At 54.3% G+C, this 19,432-nt stretch overlaps 2 protein-coding genes across 4 annotated transcripts in view; one reads left to right on the forward strand and one right to left on the reverse strand.

Annotated features, from left to right (window-relative positions):
* Window positions 1-2,530, forward strand: part of Adar (adenosine deaminase RNA specific) — a 49,058-nt gene extending 46,528 nt beyond the window's left edge. For all 3 annotated transcript variants that reach the window (XM_071618403.1, XM_027920986.2, XM_027920987.2), the window contains exon 15: window positions 115-2,530. In XM_071618403.1, coding sequence (XP_071474504.1) covers window positions 115-361 — 247 coding nt within the window. In that variant the 3' untranslated portion in view covers window positions 362-2,530. The remainder of the gene's footprint in view (window positions 1-114) is intronic.
* A 5,500-nt stretch (window positions 2,531-8,030) lies between these two features.
* Window positions 8,031-16,876, reverse strand: Chrnb2 (cholinergic receptor nicotinic beta 2 subunit). Its single transcript, XM_027920948.2, has 6 exons — window positions 16,813-16,876; window positions 15,378-15,523; window positions 15,150-15,194; window positions 14,683-14,792; window positions 12,931-13,903; window positions 8,031-8,201 (listed from the first exon to the last, which is right to left on the reverse strand). The coding sequence occupies exons 1-6, from the start codon at window positions 16,874-16,876 to the stop codon at window positions 8,031-8,033; spliced, it is 1,509 nt and encodes a 502-aa protein (XP_027776749.2).
* Window positions 16,877-19,432: the final 2,556 nt, after the last annotated feature.

A 19,432-nucleotide genomic window follows, 5' to 3' on the forward strand; every position in this document is an offset into this window, starting at 1 on the left:
GGTGCAGGGCAAGCAGGATCCTCTCCAGAGCTAGGGCCGCGTCCCACCACGGGTGTCCCCAGTGGCTCCCACTCCCCTGTCCCAGGTGAATAACCAGTGCCTTTGTTTCCCCAGGCCACGAAATGAATTGTCGCGGGTATCGAAAAAGAACATTTTTCTTCTGTTTAAGAAGCTCTGCTCCTTCCGGTACCGCAGGGACTTACTGAAACTCTCCTACGGTGAGGCCAAGAAAGCCGCCCGCGACTATGAGATAAACAAGAACTACTTCAAAAAGAGCCTCAAGGACATGGGTTACGGAAACTGGATAAGCAAACCCCAGGAGGAGAAGAACTTCTATCTCTGCCCCGTACCCAACGACTGAGGCTGGGGGTTGGCGGGGAGGGGGGGTCCTGGCATTCCCCATCACATTGGCCGAGGGGGGGAGGGTTAACCCCCACCTTTTTTTTTTTTTTAATGGAACCATAATTAGAGATACTGAGAACTTTGGGTTCCCTTTATCCTGCTTTCTTTGGGGTTTCTAGGCAGAATCTGGCCAGGCCCCTTCTCTTACTTCAAGTGAGAGGCAGAGACCTACAGGCAGAGAAAGGGGTCGACCTACCCAGCCCCTGTGGCCCATCTCCTCCTGAGCTTTGTTTTCCCGTTTCCTTTTTGTGGGTGTGTTTCTACACTGACCTCTCGTGGACTTGATCAGGTTCCAGTCAGTTCTCTGTGAACCGTGTCAGGGACCAAGGATCTCGTTTATGGATCCCACAGGCCCCTCTATTTCCCACCCCCGGCTTCTGAGATTCTTACCTGTGATCACTGAGTCTCTCCTCCCACCCTGGAGGGTAAAGAGGTGGACTTCAGGAATTAGGTGAAATATTTACAAGGGCAGGAACTGAAGACTACGGCGGATTAACTACCAGTGCCAATGGAAGTGGGACTGGAATCTGCGAACCCTGCTCAGCAGTGGGAACCTGCACTGTAGCCAGGAAAAAGCCGCTGCTGGCGAAGCGCATCCCTTCCCGGGGCAGCAGGAAGTTGAGAACCAGCAGACGGGCTAGGAAGTTACCCACGCCGTAGGCGGTCCCCCCTGCAGAGTGACACAGACCACTACCAGGGGCACAGACAGACGTTCCTTGGGCTACTGCCAAGCTCCCATCTGCCCATAAGCCCATAGACCCCAGTAAACTAGTGTGAAAAACTTCAGGACAATTCTTAGAGGGTAAATCGTCTGCTCAGATAGTTAGGACTTAGCAAGAATAGGGCAGAAATCATGTTGGGACAAATCGTTGTTCTGTGCAGTTCAATATTTCTCAGCACTGATCCAAGGGAAGTTGACTAAACCCAGTAGAATTAGGGCTCTTTTAAAGAATGCCAGAGACGTTGGTTCTCAACCGCGGTCGCACAGATTTAAAATGCAGACGGTCTTTTCCATCCATCCCAGGGCCTCGTTGTGTCAGATGGCTCTGGGACTGGCCGAGCCAGTGCCCGCAAATGATTTCCCACACTCCGCCTCCCACCCGCAAACTGCTTCCCCCCCTGGTCTGGCCCACCTCTTCAGTAGTGGATATGTCTGTGTTTGCACTTTGATCTCTCTGGCTACTTTCTGTACCTGTGACCAAAAACTGAAATAATAATGCAGGTTTTTAAAAAGACACTAAGGATGTCTTTGTGGGACACTGAAGCATCCCAAGGGAACTGGTGGGGAAATGGGGCCTGTCTCTGGGGGAGAAGGGGCCGGGGCTTTGTGAGTATTGCCAAGCTTGGGGTATTAGCTGAAGGCATGTGACTTCAGTGCTGACCTGCGGAGTGACAGTGCTCACTGTGTGGGGGCAGGGTGATCTTGTGGCTCCGGGACAGGTCCTCCCGGCTGGAGGATGACTACCTACCAGTTCCTCAGGATGTCTGGCAGCTTCCGTCTGCCTTGGGCATTAGAATCTCTGGCAGAGATCTGACTCAGCGGTCCCCTACCCCATCACTGGGAGCACAGGGGCTCTCAAGAGATCAGAGCCCCACTCGCCCCCAGGATCTTATCTAGCAAACTTGTCATACTCAAGATTCTGCTGTAAGAAGAAAGCGAGAAGCACCCCTGCCCTCCACACCCTGCTGGAATTGAGCCGTGTCAGGCCCCGCCCCCCGCGTCCCAGGCCCCGCCCCTCAGTCACACAGGAGGGGGCGGGGCAGAGCATCCCCCCTGTGTTCACTTCTGTCCAATCTTTGTTTTAACAAGCAAGACCCCTCCCTCCTTTCTTTAATGGTTTTTGTAGTTGATTTGTCTGAACTGTGGCTATTGTGCATTATCTTTGAATAATCACTTGTAAAAATTGTTGATGCTTGAAGCTATTTCCTTTACTCAAGTTGAAAGGACTCTGTTGGCTTTGGGGTCTTGACAGTGACTCCAAGAGCAGAGTGGGGAAGAGCCCGGGCATAGCCTTGGTGCCGGGGAGGCTGCAGTCCAGTTTCATGACTCTGCTTTTTGTGTCTACCTTCAAGTGACTCACAGTATACATTCCTCTGAAATAAAAACAGTGAACAGTCTGAATCCTTAGAGAGCTTCATGTCTTGGTCTCTTGGGGGCGGGGAGGTGGGAACAGAGGGACCTGAGTCCTGGGATTTCTGGTAACAGCACCAGAAGCATCAGACAGAACCTGGGGAGAGGGCTGTCCCTCAGTCCCTCAGCCTGAGGAAAGAAGCCTCCACTGGGTGGGGTAGGGTACATCAGGCACCTCCAAAGTACTTCCCCGGCTCCACACCACGAGAGCCCACCACTAACTGTACTGTCCTCAGGGAGGTGGCCATGCGGGACTTCCAGGCCTAGGAGGAAACATCCCTTGAGAGGGTAGGTGACAGATTCACAGTTCCAGCTCTCCCTGAGGGTGTTCCCTCCCCCACACTCCCCCCTCCCAGCTGCCGCGACTTTGGAGCGGAGTTGCAGCTGGGGAGCTGAGCAGGCTTAGCTGCAGTCTTAGGAGATGTTCGCCTTTCTCAGCAGACCAGGCATCCCAGATCTCTCCATCTTGAATTTCAAGGACATTCACCTCTTTCCACATTGTAACTTACTCCTGAATTTCTAGAAGACCCATCCTTGACTTTTTTTTTTTTTTTCTTTTTTGGTACCAGAAATTGAACCCAGGGACACTTAACTACTGAGCCACATCCCACCCTTTTCATGTTTTATTTTGAAACAGGGTCTTGCTAAGCTGCTTAAGCCCTCACTAAGTTGCTGAGGATGGCTTTGAACTCAAGATCCTGCCTCAGCCTCCCAAGCCGCTGCATCCTTGACTTTTTAACAATGACATCATGTCAGAGGTCATAAAGCACCTAACAGGGAGCTTAGTTAGGTCGCAACAAAACCTCATTCCTCATCCTCGATACGGCTGGGTCTGAGGCCAGGGAGCCTTCAGCGTGTTGGGACACAACACATAAAGACAAGGACTCCTCATAGTGTCACTAACAGTTGCTGAAATTTATTGCTAGAACGGAACAACTTTTCTTTAAAGAGAGTGCAGGATAATGTCTCCAATGGTATAGATGCCTCTGTCCTTGGGCAGCTCCTGGTTCCACTAGAAGGGAGAGACCCATGTCTTTTAGAAAGTGGACACGTTCCCTGGGCATAGTGGCACACACCTGTAATATCAGCAACTGAGGAGACTGAGGCAGGAGGTTCACAAGTTTGAGGCCAGCCTCAGCAACTTAGTGAAAACTTGTTTCAAAAAATTAAAAAAGGCTGGAGATGCAGCCCCGTGTGAGAGCATTCCTGGGTTCAACCCCCAAGACCGTTTCCTGGGCTGGGGGTATAACTCCATGGTAGGGCAGGTGCTTAAGGTGTGAGCCTGAGTTCAAAGCCAATGTTACAGAGGAAATCGGAAAATTTCCTTAAAGCCTGAGGCCAGGGCCCTCTCAGCCTCAGCACCGTGGGCGAGGAGGCAGGACTGCTTTGTGCGAAAACAGCTGCAGAGTTGTTCAGCTCTCCCTCACTGTGACCCACACAGCATTTCATCCAGGTGCCTCCAAAAGACTAGTCCTCAAAAAAGGTCCCCCCCCAAGGGCCACTTCTGGGCTCTGGCCACTTCCAGCTCGACCGTTGTGCCCTTTCCAGTTGTTAAGTGGGCTTGTAAAGCAGCAGACTATTCCCGTCCCCTGTTCTTGGATTGCGTCACATCTCTGACCCCCGAGTTCCATTTCTCCAGCACCCTCCCCTTCCCACGTTCGCCAGCCAGGGCCTTGAGGATGCCCAGCCACCCCACACAGCCCCAAACAGAACAGGAGGACAAGGTGTCTTTGGAAACTACTTTCTTTACGAGAATCTTGAGTTCCTAGTGAGTCCAGCCAGGGGCGGGCCAGACCAGTGCAGATACTCCAGGCGCGCAGACAGAGGAGGTCAAGGGCGCCGTGGGGAGGCGGGCAGCGGGGTGGGGGTGAGTGAGGTGTCCTACAGATTTCTAGAGCTAAAGTCCCTCAGGAACAATGTGACTATCGCACCCACCTTTTAGACCTGTTGGGATAACTATTAAAAGGTGACTGTCCTGTCTGGTCAGGGTGAGTGGACGGGAGGCTGGCCAGTGCTCTTTGTGCTGTGAAGAATGCTACAATCCACTGCTGCCTAGAAGCAGAGGGTGACAACAGGAACCAACTCACTCTGGCATGGGGAGCGATTCAGAGAAGGCTCTGGATGCCCGCCACCTTCCTCTTCCTCAAGGGCCATAGCACATGCCTGGACGTTGGGGCACTCTTGGGTTGAGGGGCCAGCACCACCCATCAGCTGTCACTTGGTCTCTTCTGCCAACTGGGGCCCTCCCCACAGGACTATTTTGAGGAATAAAGACAGTGCATCTAAAGGGCCTGGCCCAGAACAGACCCTTGGTAAGCGGTAGCTAACCCTGGGATTTGGAGAGGCGGAAACAGGGGTCTAAGCCCCAGTCATCCTATTTCCTTGGAGGGAATGGCCCTGCCCTTCCTCCGCAGACGCCCACCTGCGGAACATGCCATCTGGGGAGATGCCTGCATCTTGTTGGCTTTTAACTTTCAATAACCTGGCACCAGCTGTTGGAGGATTGCACACCTCGCTGCCAGGGCTGCCAAGCAAGGCAGAAAGCCTGTGCACACCTTCTTCCCAAAGATGGCCACCAAGTCACTGTGACCGGGTCACTCTGATGGGTGATCCCATCTCCTCTCACTGCCTCCTCCCAAGTCCTTGTCCCAGGTCCCCATGCAGTTTGTCTACCCCCTCCTCAGCTCCAGGGCCTGCTCATCCTTGCCTAGCGCTGAGCCTTGTACCCAGGTGCAGCCCCACCATGGAAAGGAGACAGGGGCTCCCTGGCACCACCAAGGGAAGAGGGTGTGGGACCCGAGGAAGAGGAACTGTGGTTCCCCAAATTTGCCAATGTCCTTGAGGGCTCCCACGGTACCGACATGTGGCATTTCCTTGCCCGGGCAGTGGGGCCCTCCTTCACCACCTCTGCCCTCCCCTCCTCCCTACTGCAATGGTCCCCAAAGGGGCTACCCCCAAAGTGGACAAAGTCCCATACACTGACCTCCTTCCTCCCCTCTTCAGCCCCTGCCCGCTGCCATCCTGCCGTACACATGCAGAACAGCAAGTTCAGAGAGCGGTGCCTACATGAGACCAGACAGCAAATGACCTCGGGGCCTCAGTTTCCCAGTGTGACAAATGGGACACGGAGAGGAGTCAGACTACTCACTGACACCCCCTCGAGCACAGTTTGGTCACTAACCTGGACAACAGCCGCTCAGAAGCATTGAAGGGTGGGGCTGCATTTCAGTGATACACTGCTCACCTAGAATGCGTGAGGAGGCCTGCGTTGGATCTGCAGAGCCACAAAATAGGTTCACACGACCCCAGTAGCAGCTGGCAGGGCCCCCGCAAGCTGGCACCCTACTCGCTGCGGGGGGAGCTCCCTTCCAGTAGCTGTTTTAGGACACCTCCCCAGGGCTCTGCGTCTGGAGTGGTCTGGGCATAACACAGGCGACCCTCCTGTGGTCTGTTCTAGAAGAGGGGCGTCGTCAGGATTCAGGAACACTCCCTGCCTCCAGGAGAGAGGTCCACAGGCACAATCTGACAGGTGGAGAAATGTGCCGCTGATGTCAGGTCCCAGGATGCTCTTCCACCTTTGGGACTAGGTCAGCTGTCCCCGAGCTTACACCTGCATCAGGAGGAGCTGACCTTTAAGGGAGGCGGGGCCAGGCCAGCAATCGGCCCGGGGAAGAAGCTTGGCTGCGGACACTCCAGAGAGAAGCCCTCACCATCAGACTCACTCAACGATTCCGGGGCGGTGCTCCCCAGCAGCCTCCACGCCCCTCCCAGCTCCTCTGATCCAAGCCCGGCTAGGGAGACGTGGGTTGCCCCAGGAGGAGCCAGGGCAAGCACGGGTCTGGGAGGAAGGCTGGCATGCCATCAGGCGGCCCACCCGCAGGCTCCAGTGGCCCCGCAGATGCAGCACGCTGCACCCTTCACCCTCAGCGACCCTGCAGTTCTAGACAAGGAGGCAGAGCCCACATGGGCAAAGGGGCTTGCTGGGGATGGCTCAATGAGTACGTACCAGAGCGGAGCCTAGAACTCTGCTTCCGGAATCCCTGTCCAGCACTCTTTGTGCAGTGTCCCCTCCCACCCACACATCAGCAAGCCTCCCATGTCCCCTGTGCCTGGAGAAGCAGCAGATCCCACTGGGCTCAGAGCACTGAATGACCAGGTCAGGCCCCATCCCTGGGGAGCAATGGCAGACTGACGTCTCTATGACCGGCCATCTGCTGGCCCAGCGCCAAACACAGACTGGGACCACAGATCCAAGCCCCACACGGTGGGGGCAGGGACAGGAGGTCCCTTAATAGATCCGCTTCCTGGGCTAATGGGTCAGGTGGCCTCCAGCAGGAGGACCCTGGGAGCCGTGCCAGAATGCAGCCTGCAGGGACCCCAGGATGGGCAGCAGAAGTCCTGCTTCCTGTGGGAGGGGACACTGGAAGCAGCACACCTGACCTCCTGCACTTCTGTGTCAACCTACTGGGGTTAGTGAAGAGGGGGAAGGGAAGGAGTCTCCGCAGGTACAGTGCTGACCTGGCCGTCCTGCCCAGGTGGCTTCCCCAGGCAGCTCTCCTACCAGCTCAGCTCCGGCGGGCTAAGGTCCTCACATCCCTCTCTTCACGCAGTTCAAAGTGAGGGGTCACAGGGCAGCCCAGTCGGATGGGCCTCGGGTGGGAGGAAGGGCCAGAGATCTCCCAAGCTTATCCCACCTCTGGTTCTGTTTGTCCATCTAGAACATGGCCTCTTTTGGGATCCGTGACTGTAAAAGGTTCTTCCAGCTCCCAGAGCTTATGAACGTGCACTTCTCACACAGTTCAATCGCTTGGGCCTCAGACTCCAAGCACCCAAAGATCCAGAACTCGGAGCTCCCCTGATAACCTGGCTCTGCCCATTTCACCCTGCGCCTGAGCAGGAAAGGGAAGGCCAGGAGGTGCGGGGTCCTCCACTGGGCAGAAGCGGGGGTGGGGATGGACTCTGGAGCCCTAGGGGCACTGGCTGTGGACTGAGCTGGAGGCCTGCCCGGGCTAAGCCCTCGGTGCAGGAACCTCAGATGCCAGGAGGCCTACCCAGCCGGGCTGCTGTCCACTGACACAGGGGTGGACATCAGGTCACACCAGGCTCCACTCTCTGCTCTACTCCTCCCTTCTGAGCTCCTGTGCCACTGCCCCTCCTGCCATATGGCCCCTCTCCCAGGACTTGGGTGACTCTGTCCCCTATTGGCCCTTCCCTCTCCCCCTCCTCAGGGGGGGAGGGCTCTGGCCTCTCGGTCCTCCATGTGCCCCGGTCCTCCACATTGACGTCACTGTCAGGGGTGGTGAGAGGAGAAGCCCAAATGCAGCCGCTCCCATTCTGCAGGCCCAGATGTGGAGACGGAGTGTCGGGGCTCCACGTGAGGTGAGAGGACGGCTCTGGGGGACAGCACCCCTCTTCCTGGAAGCCCACTCATCCACCTCCAACCACGGCTACCGGACACCAGGGTCAAGGGCTGGAGGAGGAGGGGGCTGCGCACCGCTCACTTGGAGCTGGGAGCCGAGTGGTCCGCGTGGAGCAGGGTGGTGCTGGTGTAGTTCTGGAAGAGAGGCTGCAGGAACATCCCGATGGTGCCAAAGACACAGACGAAGACGAAGATCCAGAGGAACAGACGGTCGATCACCATGGCCACGTACTTCCAGTCCTCACTCACCTGGATGGGGGGGAGGAGAGCCAGGTGTCAGTCACAGGACGCGGGATGGGTGGGATTGCTGCGGGCCAGGCTAAGTGGGCAACGACCAAACAGACTCCATTTTACCGGAGACTCCAGGTCATGCAAGAACTGCTTCTGCCGTGGGACGGCCCGCCTCCGTGCCCACCAGCAGTTGCTTAGACAGCATGTTTGGCAACACAAATGGCAATTCTTACACAAGTAAAGTAGCTCTCGTTGGTTCCCATTTTCCTTGGACCAATGCACCCTGTCAGAGAACGATCGTCTAGACGTTAGTGACCGTTCTTTAACTTGTATTCAACCAGGGACGTTTTGACCCACTTCCCCTTCTGCTTATGGTTTTAGATCTCATGTTTGTTTATGGTCTTGGATCCCACAACAGCCACTTAGGAGTAACGCACTGACATGCTTTCCTTATGGTATGGAGGCTGCACTCAAACCCCCAGAGGGGGTCGGAGGGTGCAGACTTGCAGCCTGCCCCCAGCCCACCAGCTGGGGAAGAAAGACGGTTCCGTCTCCCGCTTTAGGATCGACTCAGGGATTTACTGCAATCTCACCCTAACAGATTGGGGTGGAGGTCCCACCACCCCTACACCCACTGCACTCCTGTCCTCCAGAGACCCCAGAGTGGCCTTTCTAAATAAAGCACGGCTCTGGTCTTAACTGACTAAAAGCCTCCAGTGGCCCCACTGTCCTCGGGCCCCACCCCCAGGTCTAGAATCAAGATCTACCCACGATAAGTAGAAGCCTATCTTCTATTCTTCTTCCACCCCATAGTCCAAGTTTACCAAACCCCAACACGTTCTCTCAAGTCTCCATGCCCTTCATTTTCCTTTGTGTCTGGAAAATCCTGACCCTTACCCAAAGGACTTAAAATCAGCGTGCTACAGTGACACAGCCACATCAATGTTTATAGCAGCTCAATTCACAATAGCTAAGCTACGAAGCAACCTAGATGCCCTGAAACAGATGAATGGATAAAGAAAAGTTGGTACATATACACCATGAAATATTACTCAGCCATAAAGAAGAATGAAATTATAGCATTTGCTGGGAAGCCGATGAACTGGAGGCTATCATGCCAAGTGAAATAAGGCAATCCCCAAAACCAAAGGCCAAATGTTCTCTCTGATATGTGGATGCTGACTCACGATGGGTGGGGAAGAGGGAGGAGGGGTAGTGGGGGGGAAAGGGGGCATGGGAATGGGAAAGACAGTAGAATGAATCAGACATAACTTTCCTATGTTCATGTATGAGTACATATGTAACTCCACATCATGTACAACCACAAATATGGGAAGTTAAAATCCATGTATGTACGATATGTCAAAATATGTTCTACTGTCAGGTGTAACTAAAAAGAACAAATTTAAAAAAAGAAAGAAAGAAAAATAAAATCCTGACCTTTCTCTCCTGGTGAACTCCTATACATCCTTCAAAGCCCAAATGAAATATCACCTTCCCTATGAGGCTCCCCTGAGCCCTGGATCACAGTGAAACACTGTCCGCGGTGGGTTTCCTGGGCACTCCGTTACCATCTCCATCCCCACATTTTCACTGTACTCACTGAATTGTTTTGACTTGTAGGTGTGTCTTCCCACTCAGCTACAAGGTCCTAAGTCACAGGAACCCTGCCTGATTCCACTTTGTAACCCCAGTTTCTGAAACAGAATCCAGTCAGTGGTGCTGAATGGGTGAGTGGAGGGCTGCCTCTCGGGCTGCGCTCCTTTATGGCTGCATGGGGAGCACTGTCCACAGCACCACCTGAAGCACAGAGGCCCCAGAAGGTCACCACCAGGTCTGAGATGTAAACCTGTAAGTGAAAAAGAATGCTCTCTGGGGCTTGAGAGTCAGCCTCAGGGCCTGCAGGTGGGGCCAGCCTCTCTCTGGGGCCAGCCTCTCTCTGGGGCCAGCCTCTCTCTGGGGCCAGCCTCTCTCGGGGCCAGCCTCTCTCTGGGGCCAGCCTCTCTCTGGGGCAGCCTCTCTCTGGGGCAGCCTCTCTCTGGGGCTGCTCCTGGTGGCCTGAGTCAGGGCCTCTGCACATGTTTCTCTGGGGCCCAGCAGCTAAATTATCACTCATTCGCATCACAATCGTGCCTCCTACACACCTGGTGCCATGCTGGGCACCGGGGGTACAACTGGGCACGACGGATGCTTACTGCAGCGAGAGTCTACGATGGGAGCGGGGACAAAAATAAGTCAGAATAGGAAATTTCACACTTTGTGGGATATGAAGGACTGAGGTAGGGAAATGGAGGAGGATCTAATTCAGAACGTGGCCTGGGATAGTCTCTCTGAGGAGGTGACATTTAAGTTAAGATCTGCTGAGCAAGAGAGAGCCAGCTGTTTCGGGGATACATGGATGAAAAACAGTCAAACCCAAGCAGAGGGAACTCCACCCGGCCTGTGCACTTTGAAAATGTCTATGCTGTGAGAGACCAGCTGGGGGACAACTCCAGATTGAAGGAAACTAAAGCAACAACCAAACGCAATTTGAGACCTTGGATTGGGGTGGGGGTGGAAGGTGATCCTATGAAGGACGTGCAGGGACAACTGGAAAAATCTGAATGGGTACTTTATATTAGATAAAGGTGTTGGTGGTAAATTTCCTGAATTTAATCACTGAACCTGGGGGTTTTTTGTTTGTCATTTGTTTGTGGTGCTAGAGATGGAACCCAGGGTCCCACACATGGTGAGCACTGATCTGCCGCTGAGCTGCACCCCCAGTTCTGAGCCTGGGTTATGTGAGAGAGTGTCCTTGTTCTTAGGAGGAACACACTGAAGTATCTGGGATAAAGGGTCACGGTGTCTGAAACTTATTTTCAAATAATAGGGCAAAAACTAACAGCAGCAATAACTTTTTGGGGATTTGGGCAATGTTGTTTTGCAGTCCTGGAGATGGAACCCAGGGGTGCTCTACACTGAGCTACACCTCCTGCCCTTTTTATTTTTCATGTTGAGACAGGGTCTCACTGAGCTGCCCAGACTGGCCTCAGTCTCCGAGTCACTGGGATTATGAGGATTTACCACTGCGTCTAACAGTGATGATTTTTAGAGGGAAAAAAGAAAGGCATTCCAGGGAGAGACCTATATATGCAAAGGTTCTAAGGGCAGCCAGAGAAGCCAACCAGCTGAGGAGAAGGAGGAGAAGACACAAGCTGAGGAGAGTCTTGTCTGTCTGGCCACAGGAGCACGGGCGCTGAATCAGGGGGACTATTAGGAGATTCTTCTCTGGTCCAGGCAAGAATTGAGGTGGCCTACAGCCAGGATGGTGGGAAAAGGATGAAGTTGAGGATTATTTTGGAGATGGTGCTCGCAGTACAGGACTTCCGATGACTTGGATGGTGGCGGAGGTGAGAAAGACAGGAGTGAGAGATATCTCCAGTGCGGGGTCTACCACTGGATCAACCTCGATGCCGTTGATAAAAGATGTTGATGCTGGGAGAAAGCTGGTGGTGGGACCATGCGCTCTGTCTTGATGTGTTGAGTTGGGGACGCCTGTGAGTCGTCCAAGTAGATCACCGCACCCCAGCACCCAGCTCAGTAAATGCACACGGCAGTGAACTGCGGCAGGAGGGCGGAGGACATGACACAGCAGCTGCTCAGCCCTGCACCCCAGCTTCTCCCACTTGGCCCCAGCTGTTCTCAGTCTCCCACCCCATCTTCTCCAGTCTCAGGCCCCTCTTAGTCTTAGGCTCCCTAACCCAAGCTTTAGCTCCAGCCCAATTTCCTGCCATCCAAGGAAATATGAAATACCTATGAAACCCCCAACCCACCCACACCAACAGTGGCACCATCTCATCCCCCACAGGAATGGTAGAGTCGCCCAGGAAGCCTGGCCAGTTATCATGGCAACAGCTGAGCCCTGGCCTGGAACCAACCAGCTACCTGGAGAACGACTACAGGGCGGGCCAGATGCTGCCCAAAGGGCTGCGGGATGTCACCCACCAGCTTCCCCCAGCGCCTGGCTCAGTCCCAAGCAATGCCTTTCGGGGAGCGGCTGCAGAAAAAGCCAAAGCCAAAGGCACAGAAGGAGTGTGTGTTGTAGGGGGTGAGGGAGGCTGCAAGCCCCCCTTTCTAGCCACCCCTATCTCCAAAACTATTTCACAAGACTGTTCCCAGGAACCCAGAAGAATAGAAAAGAGAGATTGACTTGGGACTCCTCTCTGTGAGGAGCAGGTCCATGGAACCTCCTAACCCTGCCCCCACCTGACACCGCCCACATACACATCCCTACTGTCCTCAATTTGGCTCCCCAAGGGGTGCATGAAGGACTCATCTCCATTTGTGCAAGAGCTGCAGATTAGCAATTGGAGGTGGTAATGTGAGCTGCCGGGAAGGACTCGCTGACAGCCACAGGCCAGCTGCCAACCCAGAAGGGCCTCCTTTCCATTCCAGGCTGCCCTCTGGACACTAAAGATGCTCCAGCTGAGGCATTTCCCCCTGGAGGCTAGTCCTCAGGCAGAGGCAAGGTCATCTGAGCCGACCTGTGATTCAGGCCCTGCAGCCTCGGTAAGCAACCCAGAAGGGCCCAGGGCAGCGCCTGGCCCCCAGCACAGGCCTGGTGCACCCTTCTTTTACCCTGTGCTCAGCTTTCTGTGTCTGAGCGGCACCCTGCTTTCTGGGTACCCCGACCCCTGATCCCCGCGCCCCATCCTATCCCTGGGGAGTCCCATCTCACGACCCCTCAGCGTCTCGGCGCTGCACTCACGCTCTGGTCGTCGTCCTCACTCCGCATGTGGTCCGCAATGAAGCGAACGCCGTCTACCGCTTCCCGGAGGCCACAGCCACAGGGTCTCGCAGAACGGCCCGAGCCGGCCACGGGCTCAGGCTCCGACCCGAAAGCCCCGGCCAAGCCTTGCACCGAGGCGCGGTTGACGAAGCAGGTGCAGGAGTCGGCCCCGGGGGCTTCGCGGAAGAAGAGGGCCCCGGCGCCCTCGCGCTCTCGCTGGCGACGCCGCATGCGAAGGCGCTGGCGGGCACAATGGTGGCGCGGCTGCTGCATGAAGAGCAAAGTGGGCAGCTTCTCCAGGAAGAGGACCTTGACCCAGGGCGCCATGGTGTGCGTGGTGGGAGAGCGGTGGTGCACGTTGAGCACACATACGCTGGTGACGATGGAGAAGGTGACAAGCACCATGGTGAACATGAGGTACTTGCCCACGAGCGGCACGTCCAGGGAGGTGGGCGGCACGATCTTGGAGATGAGCAGCAGGAAGACGGTGAGCGCCAGCAGCACGGAGATGCACAGGGTCATCTTCTCGCCGCAGTCCGAGGGCAGGTAGAAGACCAGGATGGCCAGCGAGGTGATGAGCACGCAAGGGATGATGAGGTTGATGGTGTAGAAGAGCGGCTTGCGGCGGATGATGAAGTCGTAGGTGATGTCCACATACGTGGAGTCGTCGGGGTTCTCGTTGCGCCGGCCCGGGAGGGCCACAATGTCCCACTCCCCGCTGGGTGTGAAGTCGTCCAGGCTGGCCACATCGCTCTTGAGCACCAGGTCGATCTCCGTACGGTCGTAGGTCCAGGAGCGGAACTTCATGGTGCAGTTCTGCTGGTCGAATGGGAAGTGCTTCACTTCAATCTTGCAGGCGCTCTTGTAGATGGCAGGTGGCAGCCAGAAAATGCTACCGTCGTAGGAGACCACCGCGTTGGAATAGAAGGACACCTCGTACATGCCATCCGCACTGCCAAGGGGTGGGCACAGTCAGTCCTGGCCTAAGCATTTCCCTGTCCCCACCCAACGACCCCCTGAGTGGGAGGAGAGGAGAGCCAGAGGAAGGTAGGAGGAGGGGCATCCAAGTCTGAGAGTAACCCTCGAGGAGTCCGGAGAAGTAGAGCCAGGGTTGAGCAAGAAGGGGATGCTGGTGGTATGACAGGTAGAGAGGTGGGAGGGGCATATCCATTACTTGTCACATATTGTGCAGGTTGGTTGTATCTCATGAGGGTGGAGATGTTGGGGAAGGTGGGGAGACCAGAGTGAGCATCCCTAAGCAGTAAAGAAGGATAGGGGGAGGTAGGAGTGGAGTATGGTCCCATCAGTTGAGGGAAGTCATTTTGTACCTTAGAGGTTGGAGGGATTGCTGCAGGAGACAGGATAGAACCTGAGAACCTGGAGGAGAAACTGGGACCTTAAGGTTCTCTTCCCAGGCTTCCAGAAAAACGTATTCTTGAATCAGTTTAGGCACTGGGAGCTTCAATTTTTTAAATCCCCGCCAAAGCCCCTAACACTGGCAGTCCTGATTGACTGAGAAGGGGCTCGTCATGGTCCAAATCCCTGTGGCTGTCCACCCCGGACCTCACTTCCTGGGTCTGTCTCCTTGGCTACTGCCTGTCTACATATCTAGCAATGAAAAGTCCCTTTTCTCACAGCATAAGCTTACTTCTCTTATTTTTACAAGCCTTCCTCCTTCACTGAGCACTCCCATGGTCCCCCTCAACCTTCCTTCCCTCCAGAGTCACCTACTTGTTGTACAGGACCACATCTGGGAGCCAGATGTGTTTGGAAGGGAGTCGAACTTTCTTCATATTGTCGAACTCCTCAGGCTTCCAGGTGAGGCGGTAGTCCTCCCACTCCTAGGAAAGGGAGAGAGGGAGGGAGGCAGCACCCACCCCTGCCTCAGGGAGGGACCCAAGGTCAAGGCAGGAGACAAGAGGGATCCCATATGGCCTGAAGGAGCTTTTAAAAAGTCAGCTCCCTCCACTGTGACTTCTCTGCCCAACAAGTGTAGCTCATATGACACCTTCTCATTTCATTTGCACAACTAAGCCAACTTAGTACAATCTACATTTTACCAATGAGAAAGTGAATCTTGGAGTCTAATTAAAATCACAGAGCTGGTGAGTGGCCAAACTGAGATTCCAATTCAATTATTTAAGACTCCGAAATCTGTACCTTTCAAAGAAGGAGGATGGGGTGGGAAGACCACTAACCTGGGTCAACCAGACATTGGTGGTCATGATCTGCTCCCGCTCATGCTGCAAGGAAATATAGTTGCTGATGAGAAACCCCCTGCCCCCAGCCTCACACCAACTGTAGTCCTACCGCCACGACCCATGGTCCCTCCCACATTGGACACCAGAGGAGTAAACACTAACACTAACACATTCTAGCTGGGTTGACTTCAGTAGATGGGCAGAGAGTTTGGGACCACCACTCACCACACTGATGAGCTGGGCCAGTGATACCATCAGCTGTACTGTCACCAGTTCAGAGCCATTGGTGGCTGGACGGATAAGCTTGTTATAGCGGGAAGGATCCAGGAGATGTTCCACCAGTCGCTCCTCTGTGTCTGTACCCCATACCCCTGGACAAGGCGGGGGCAGGAAGTGAGTTAACATATCCTTATCTTACTGTTGGAAATGCAGGCACAGAGTTGGTGTTGCTCTGATTTTTCATTTCATTTTAATTAATTAATTTGAAAGATGGGGTCTAACTATGTGGGACATGTGGGACACTATGTGTCGATATGTGGGACAATCTAGTAGGCCCAACCAGAAGGCTATAGCTTCCTACTGCCCCATTCCTAAGGATACTGAAAAATGTTTAGGTTACTCTGTGAGGCGCAGATCAAAACCCTCATAGAGAAGTCCCTCACTGAGACCACTGACCAAAGAGTCCAAACGGAGATGTCCATACTAAGAACCCACTCCTCAAGGACTAGTGGAAACCTGCTCTTCCCTCAAAGTCTCAGAGGTGGTTTCAAAACACTTGAGGTTTCTGCTTCCATGGCTTTCCCAAGAAACACCTACAGTTCATGGGCCGTTTAGAGGGTAGTGAAAGGGGAACAATTATGTGTTCTTCCACACACCCTGCATTGTTGATCAGTGTGGGCAAATATCATAAGTGTCTGCACATGGGACCGTGGTCACGATACCATCCCGCTCCCTTGCAGGCACTGGGTTGGCGTGGGACTGTAGGATGACCTACACTGTGCATCAGGATGTACATTGAATCCTAAGCCCCATAATACAGAAGTCCACCCCGTGAGTTGGCAGCAGGGTAGCAAGCTCATTCCACTGCACATTCCCTTTGTACTTTCCCCTCCACACTCTCTATCCCCCTCTTTAGCTCTGCGAAAGCCCACTGCTCCCCAGCCCCTCAGAGAACTCCTCCATCTTTAGCCTGGCAGCTTCCTCCTTTCCAACTTCCAGTCTCATCCCACAAGAGAAGTCCCTTCCAGGACTGACCCTGGGGAGTGACCCAAATCAGGAGCCCAAGGGGGGGGGGGACACATTGGGAAGTGATGGGAAGCCAAGGGAGAGGTCCTAGACCAGGCGGAATGTCACACAAAGTCAAATGACATCTCAGCCACTGTCAGTCAGCCCCTCTTCCATCAGAAAGCTGGGAAGAGACCCTTGCACCTGCCTCCCTGCCCCCCCCCCCCCACTGGCCAGGTGTCCATCTCTTCCTCGATCTCTTACTCCTTCGGTGGATACTCCTTTCCGTTCGGTCTTTCAAGTGCTCCCGCAGCATCAGGGGGCTCTCCCCAAGGGTCAGCAGGCTCCGCACCTCCAGGGGCCCCCTCCCGCCTTCCAGGCCCCCAAGCGGGAGACCTGCGACGTCTGGGTCGTTGGCTGGGGTCTGCCGTCTTACCTGAGCACAGCCCGAGGAGGCCGAGGCTCCAGAGCAGCGCCGCGGGGCTGCAGCGCCGGGCCATGCCGCGGGCATACCTCGCCGCCTCGCGGGCAGCAGCTGGAGCGCGCGGCCGGCGGCAGGGCCCCGGGCGGGGCGCTGTCCGCGGTGCTGAAGCCGCGTCCGCGCCGCCCTCGCCGCCCGCGCCGCCCGCCGCTGGGCCCCGGCGGGGCGCGCCGTCTCCAGAGCTGCCGCGCCGGCTCCCGGAGGACGAGGGCCGCTCCCGCTGGCCCGGCCCGGCCCCGAGCCCTTCCGGCCGCTCTTCCCGGGAACACAATTGGCACCGCGAGGGGAGGAGCCTCCGCCCCGGAGGCGGAAGCGCCAGATCCCAGGGAAAAGGGGGTTCCTGGGTGGGCGGTGCGGACGGCCCGGCCTGGGCGGGGTGTGCGGGAGCTGGGAGAGGGTCCCACCGGGCGGTGCAGGAGCCTGAAGCCCCGGAGTCGGGTCAGGACCTGCAGAGGCTTGAGGGGCCTGGAGGCGGAGGGAAGGAGTGAGGCAAGTAGGTCAGGGCCCTCTTAGCGCGGCTGGAGAGGGAGCAGGGGAGCAGAGGACGGGGCGGAGACCGAGGGGTTCTGGGCTCCTGCCCTCCTTTCCTCCTACCGAAACCAACGGTCCTGCTCCCCAGGAAGGCTGAGGCTGCAGCAGAGAAAATGCATTTTAGGCCATTAGAGAAAGAGACGGGGAGAGGTGAATTCGCTGTCTTAAGAAAGCAAATAGCTTTGGCCTCGGGAATAGAGTCCCCTCCCCTGTCCCTTTCTTTACCTCCATAAACTTCCTAAAAGGCCAGGATCCTGCCTTTTCCACGGGGGGCCTAAGAGGAGAGGTCTGAGTTTCATCTGAAAAGAAGGTACCCTCGCAGGTCTTGAAGAATAAAAGGATCAGCAGCCCTTAGGAATGGTCCTTTTTCGCCCCCTGTTCGTTTCCACTCCAGGCTTTGTCTTTGTGGCTGGGGAGATCAGGGGACAATTCCACAAAGAAAGAATGAAGGAAGCTAACACAAAGGAGAGCAAAGATGAGAGAGGTGTCAAAACTCAATGACATCTTTTATCTTGAAAGCCCTGAACTTTTAGCTGCTGAGCCAATAAAGGCCCCCTTTTTTTCTAAGCCGGTTTGTTGTCACTTTTAACCAAAAGGTTCCTGACTAAAGCCGACTTATCCAGCAAGGCTCTGTCTGTCTCATCCACGTTCCCCAATCTCACCTTGGCCACTCCACACTCCGGCTCTGGGCAGTGTCTTGAAGATCTTTGAACATTTGATCCTTCCCATCCCCCACACCTCAGGGACTTTTAAACTGTAGTTTGGCTCTTTTATCACCCGTTTTCACCTAATTACCTTCTACTTAAATTTGAGTATTTGGCAGGAATTTCAGTTCCTCAAGCGAGTTGTGCCTGACCAAGATCCCTATTAGGCACTCTGTTACATGTTCCCAGAGCACGTCCAATGAAAGCTGATGTCTGCCTGCCTCTCCAATCGCATTATCAACCAGGACAGTGTCTGGCATGTTGTAAATCTTTAACAGGTAAGTAAAAGTACTAGTACAGATAAAAACAACTTTTTTTTTTTTTTTTTTTGCAGTGCTGGGGACTACAAACTGACATTTTTTAATGTTTAGGAGAGAATCCCTCTCTAAAAGCTCATATAGAGCTTTTTTAAAATTGAGGGGATGAAGCAGGACAAGTTCCAAGGGCTGGAGAGGATGTGGGATGACTGCAGGTCCCATGATGCACTTTGAAGTGAGTATAAATCTGTACCACTATTTCCAGGGCATGTACATGTGGAACTAACTACATAATAATCTCTTAAGGAAGAAATCTGGCCGGGCCGGTGGCACATTCCTGTAATCCCAGCATCTTGGGAGGCTGAAGAAAGAGAATCACAAATTTGAGGCCAGCCTCAGCAATTTAGTAAGGTCCTCAGCAACTTAGTGAAATCCTATTTCAAGATTTAAAAAAAAAAAAAAAATTCAGTCAAGCAATTGATCAATCTTGAGCCAAGGAAAAAATTGGAGAACAAAAGCCTTGAGGAAAAGGAAGGGAATGTGTGCAGTCACTCCACTTAGGGAAAGGATCAAGGTGAAAAAAGATGAGCTACCTTCAGCTATTTAAATGAACATTTCTTGAGTATCTACTGTTTACCAGGAATTGTGTAGGTATTGAGGATGCAGTGATTAAAAATAAAAGACTCAGTTTCAGCTACTAAAGAGATCATAATTTGGCAGGAAATTATTTCACAATAAAGTGGCTGTTCTAGGATAGGTATAAATGAGGTCCAACAGAAGCACAGAAGAGGGAGAGATTAATGGTGCCAGAGGAGCGTGGAAGGAACAGAGATGAAAACTGAGTTTTGAAAGATGTGAAAGTCCATAAAGCAAAGGATGCTTAAAGGCATTCCAAACCCCTGAAAGGGAGGAAGAGCTGTGGTGGACGGAGGAAGGCTGTCAAAGTCTTCTCTTAAGAAAATCTCTGTCTAGAGTGGCTGCTTGTGTCTGGGATGGCAGATGGAGAGGATCACTTGCTTACTTGAAGCCTTTGGCTGCACCCTGGTGCTCCTTTCAGGCCAGGACAAGCAGCCTGTTCATCTC

This window comes from Marmota flaviventris, chromosome 10, assembly GCF_047511675.1.
Source record: "Marmota flaviventris isolate mMarFla1 chromosome 10, mMarFla1.hap1, whole genome shotgun sequence".
Taxonomy (NCBI): domain Eukaryota; kingdom Metazoa; phylum Chordata; class Mammalia; order Rodentia; family Sciuridae; genus Marmota; species Marmota flaviventris.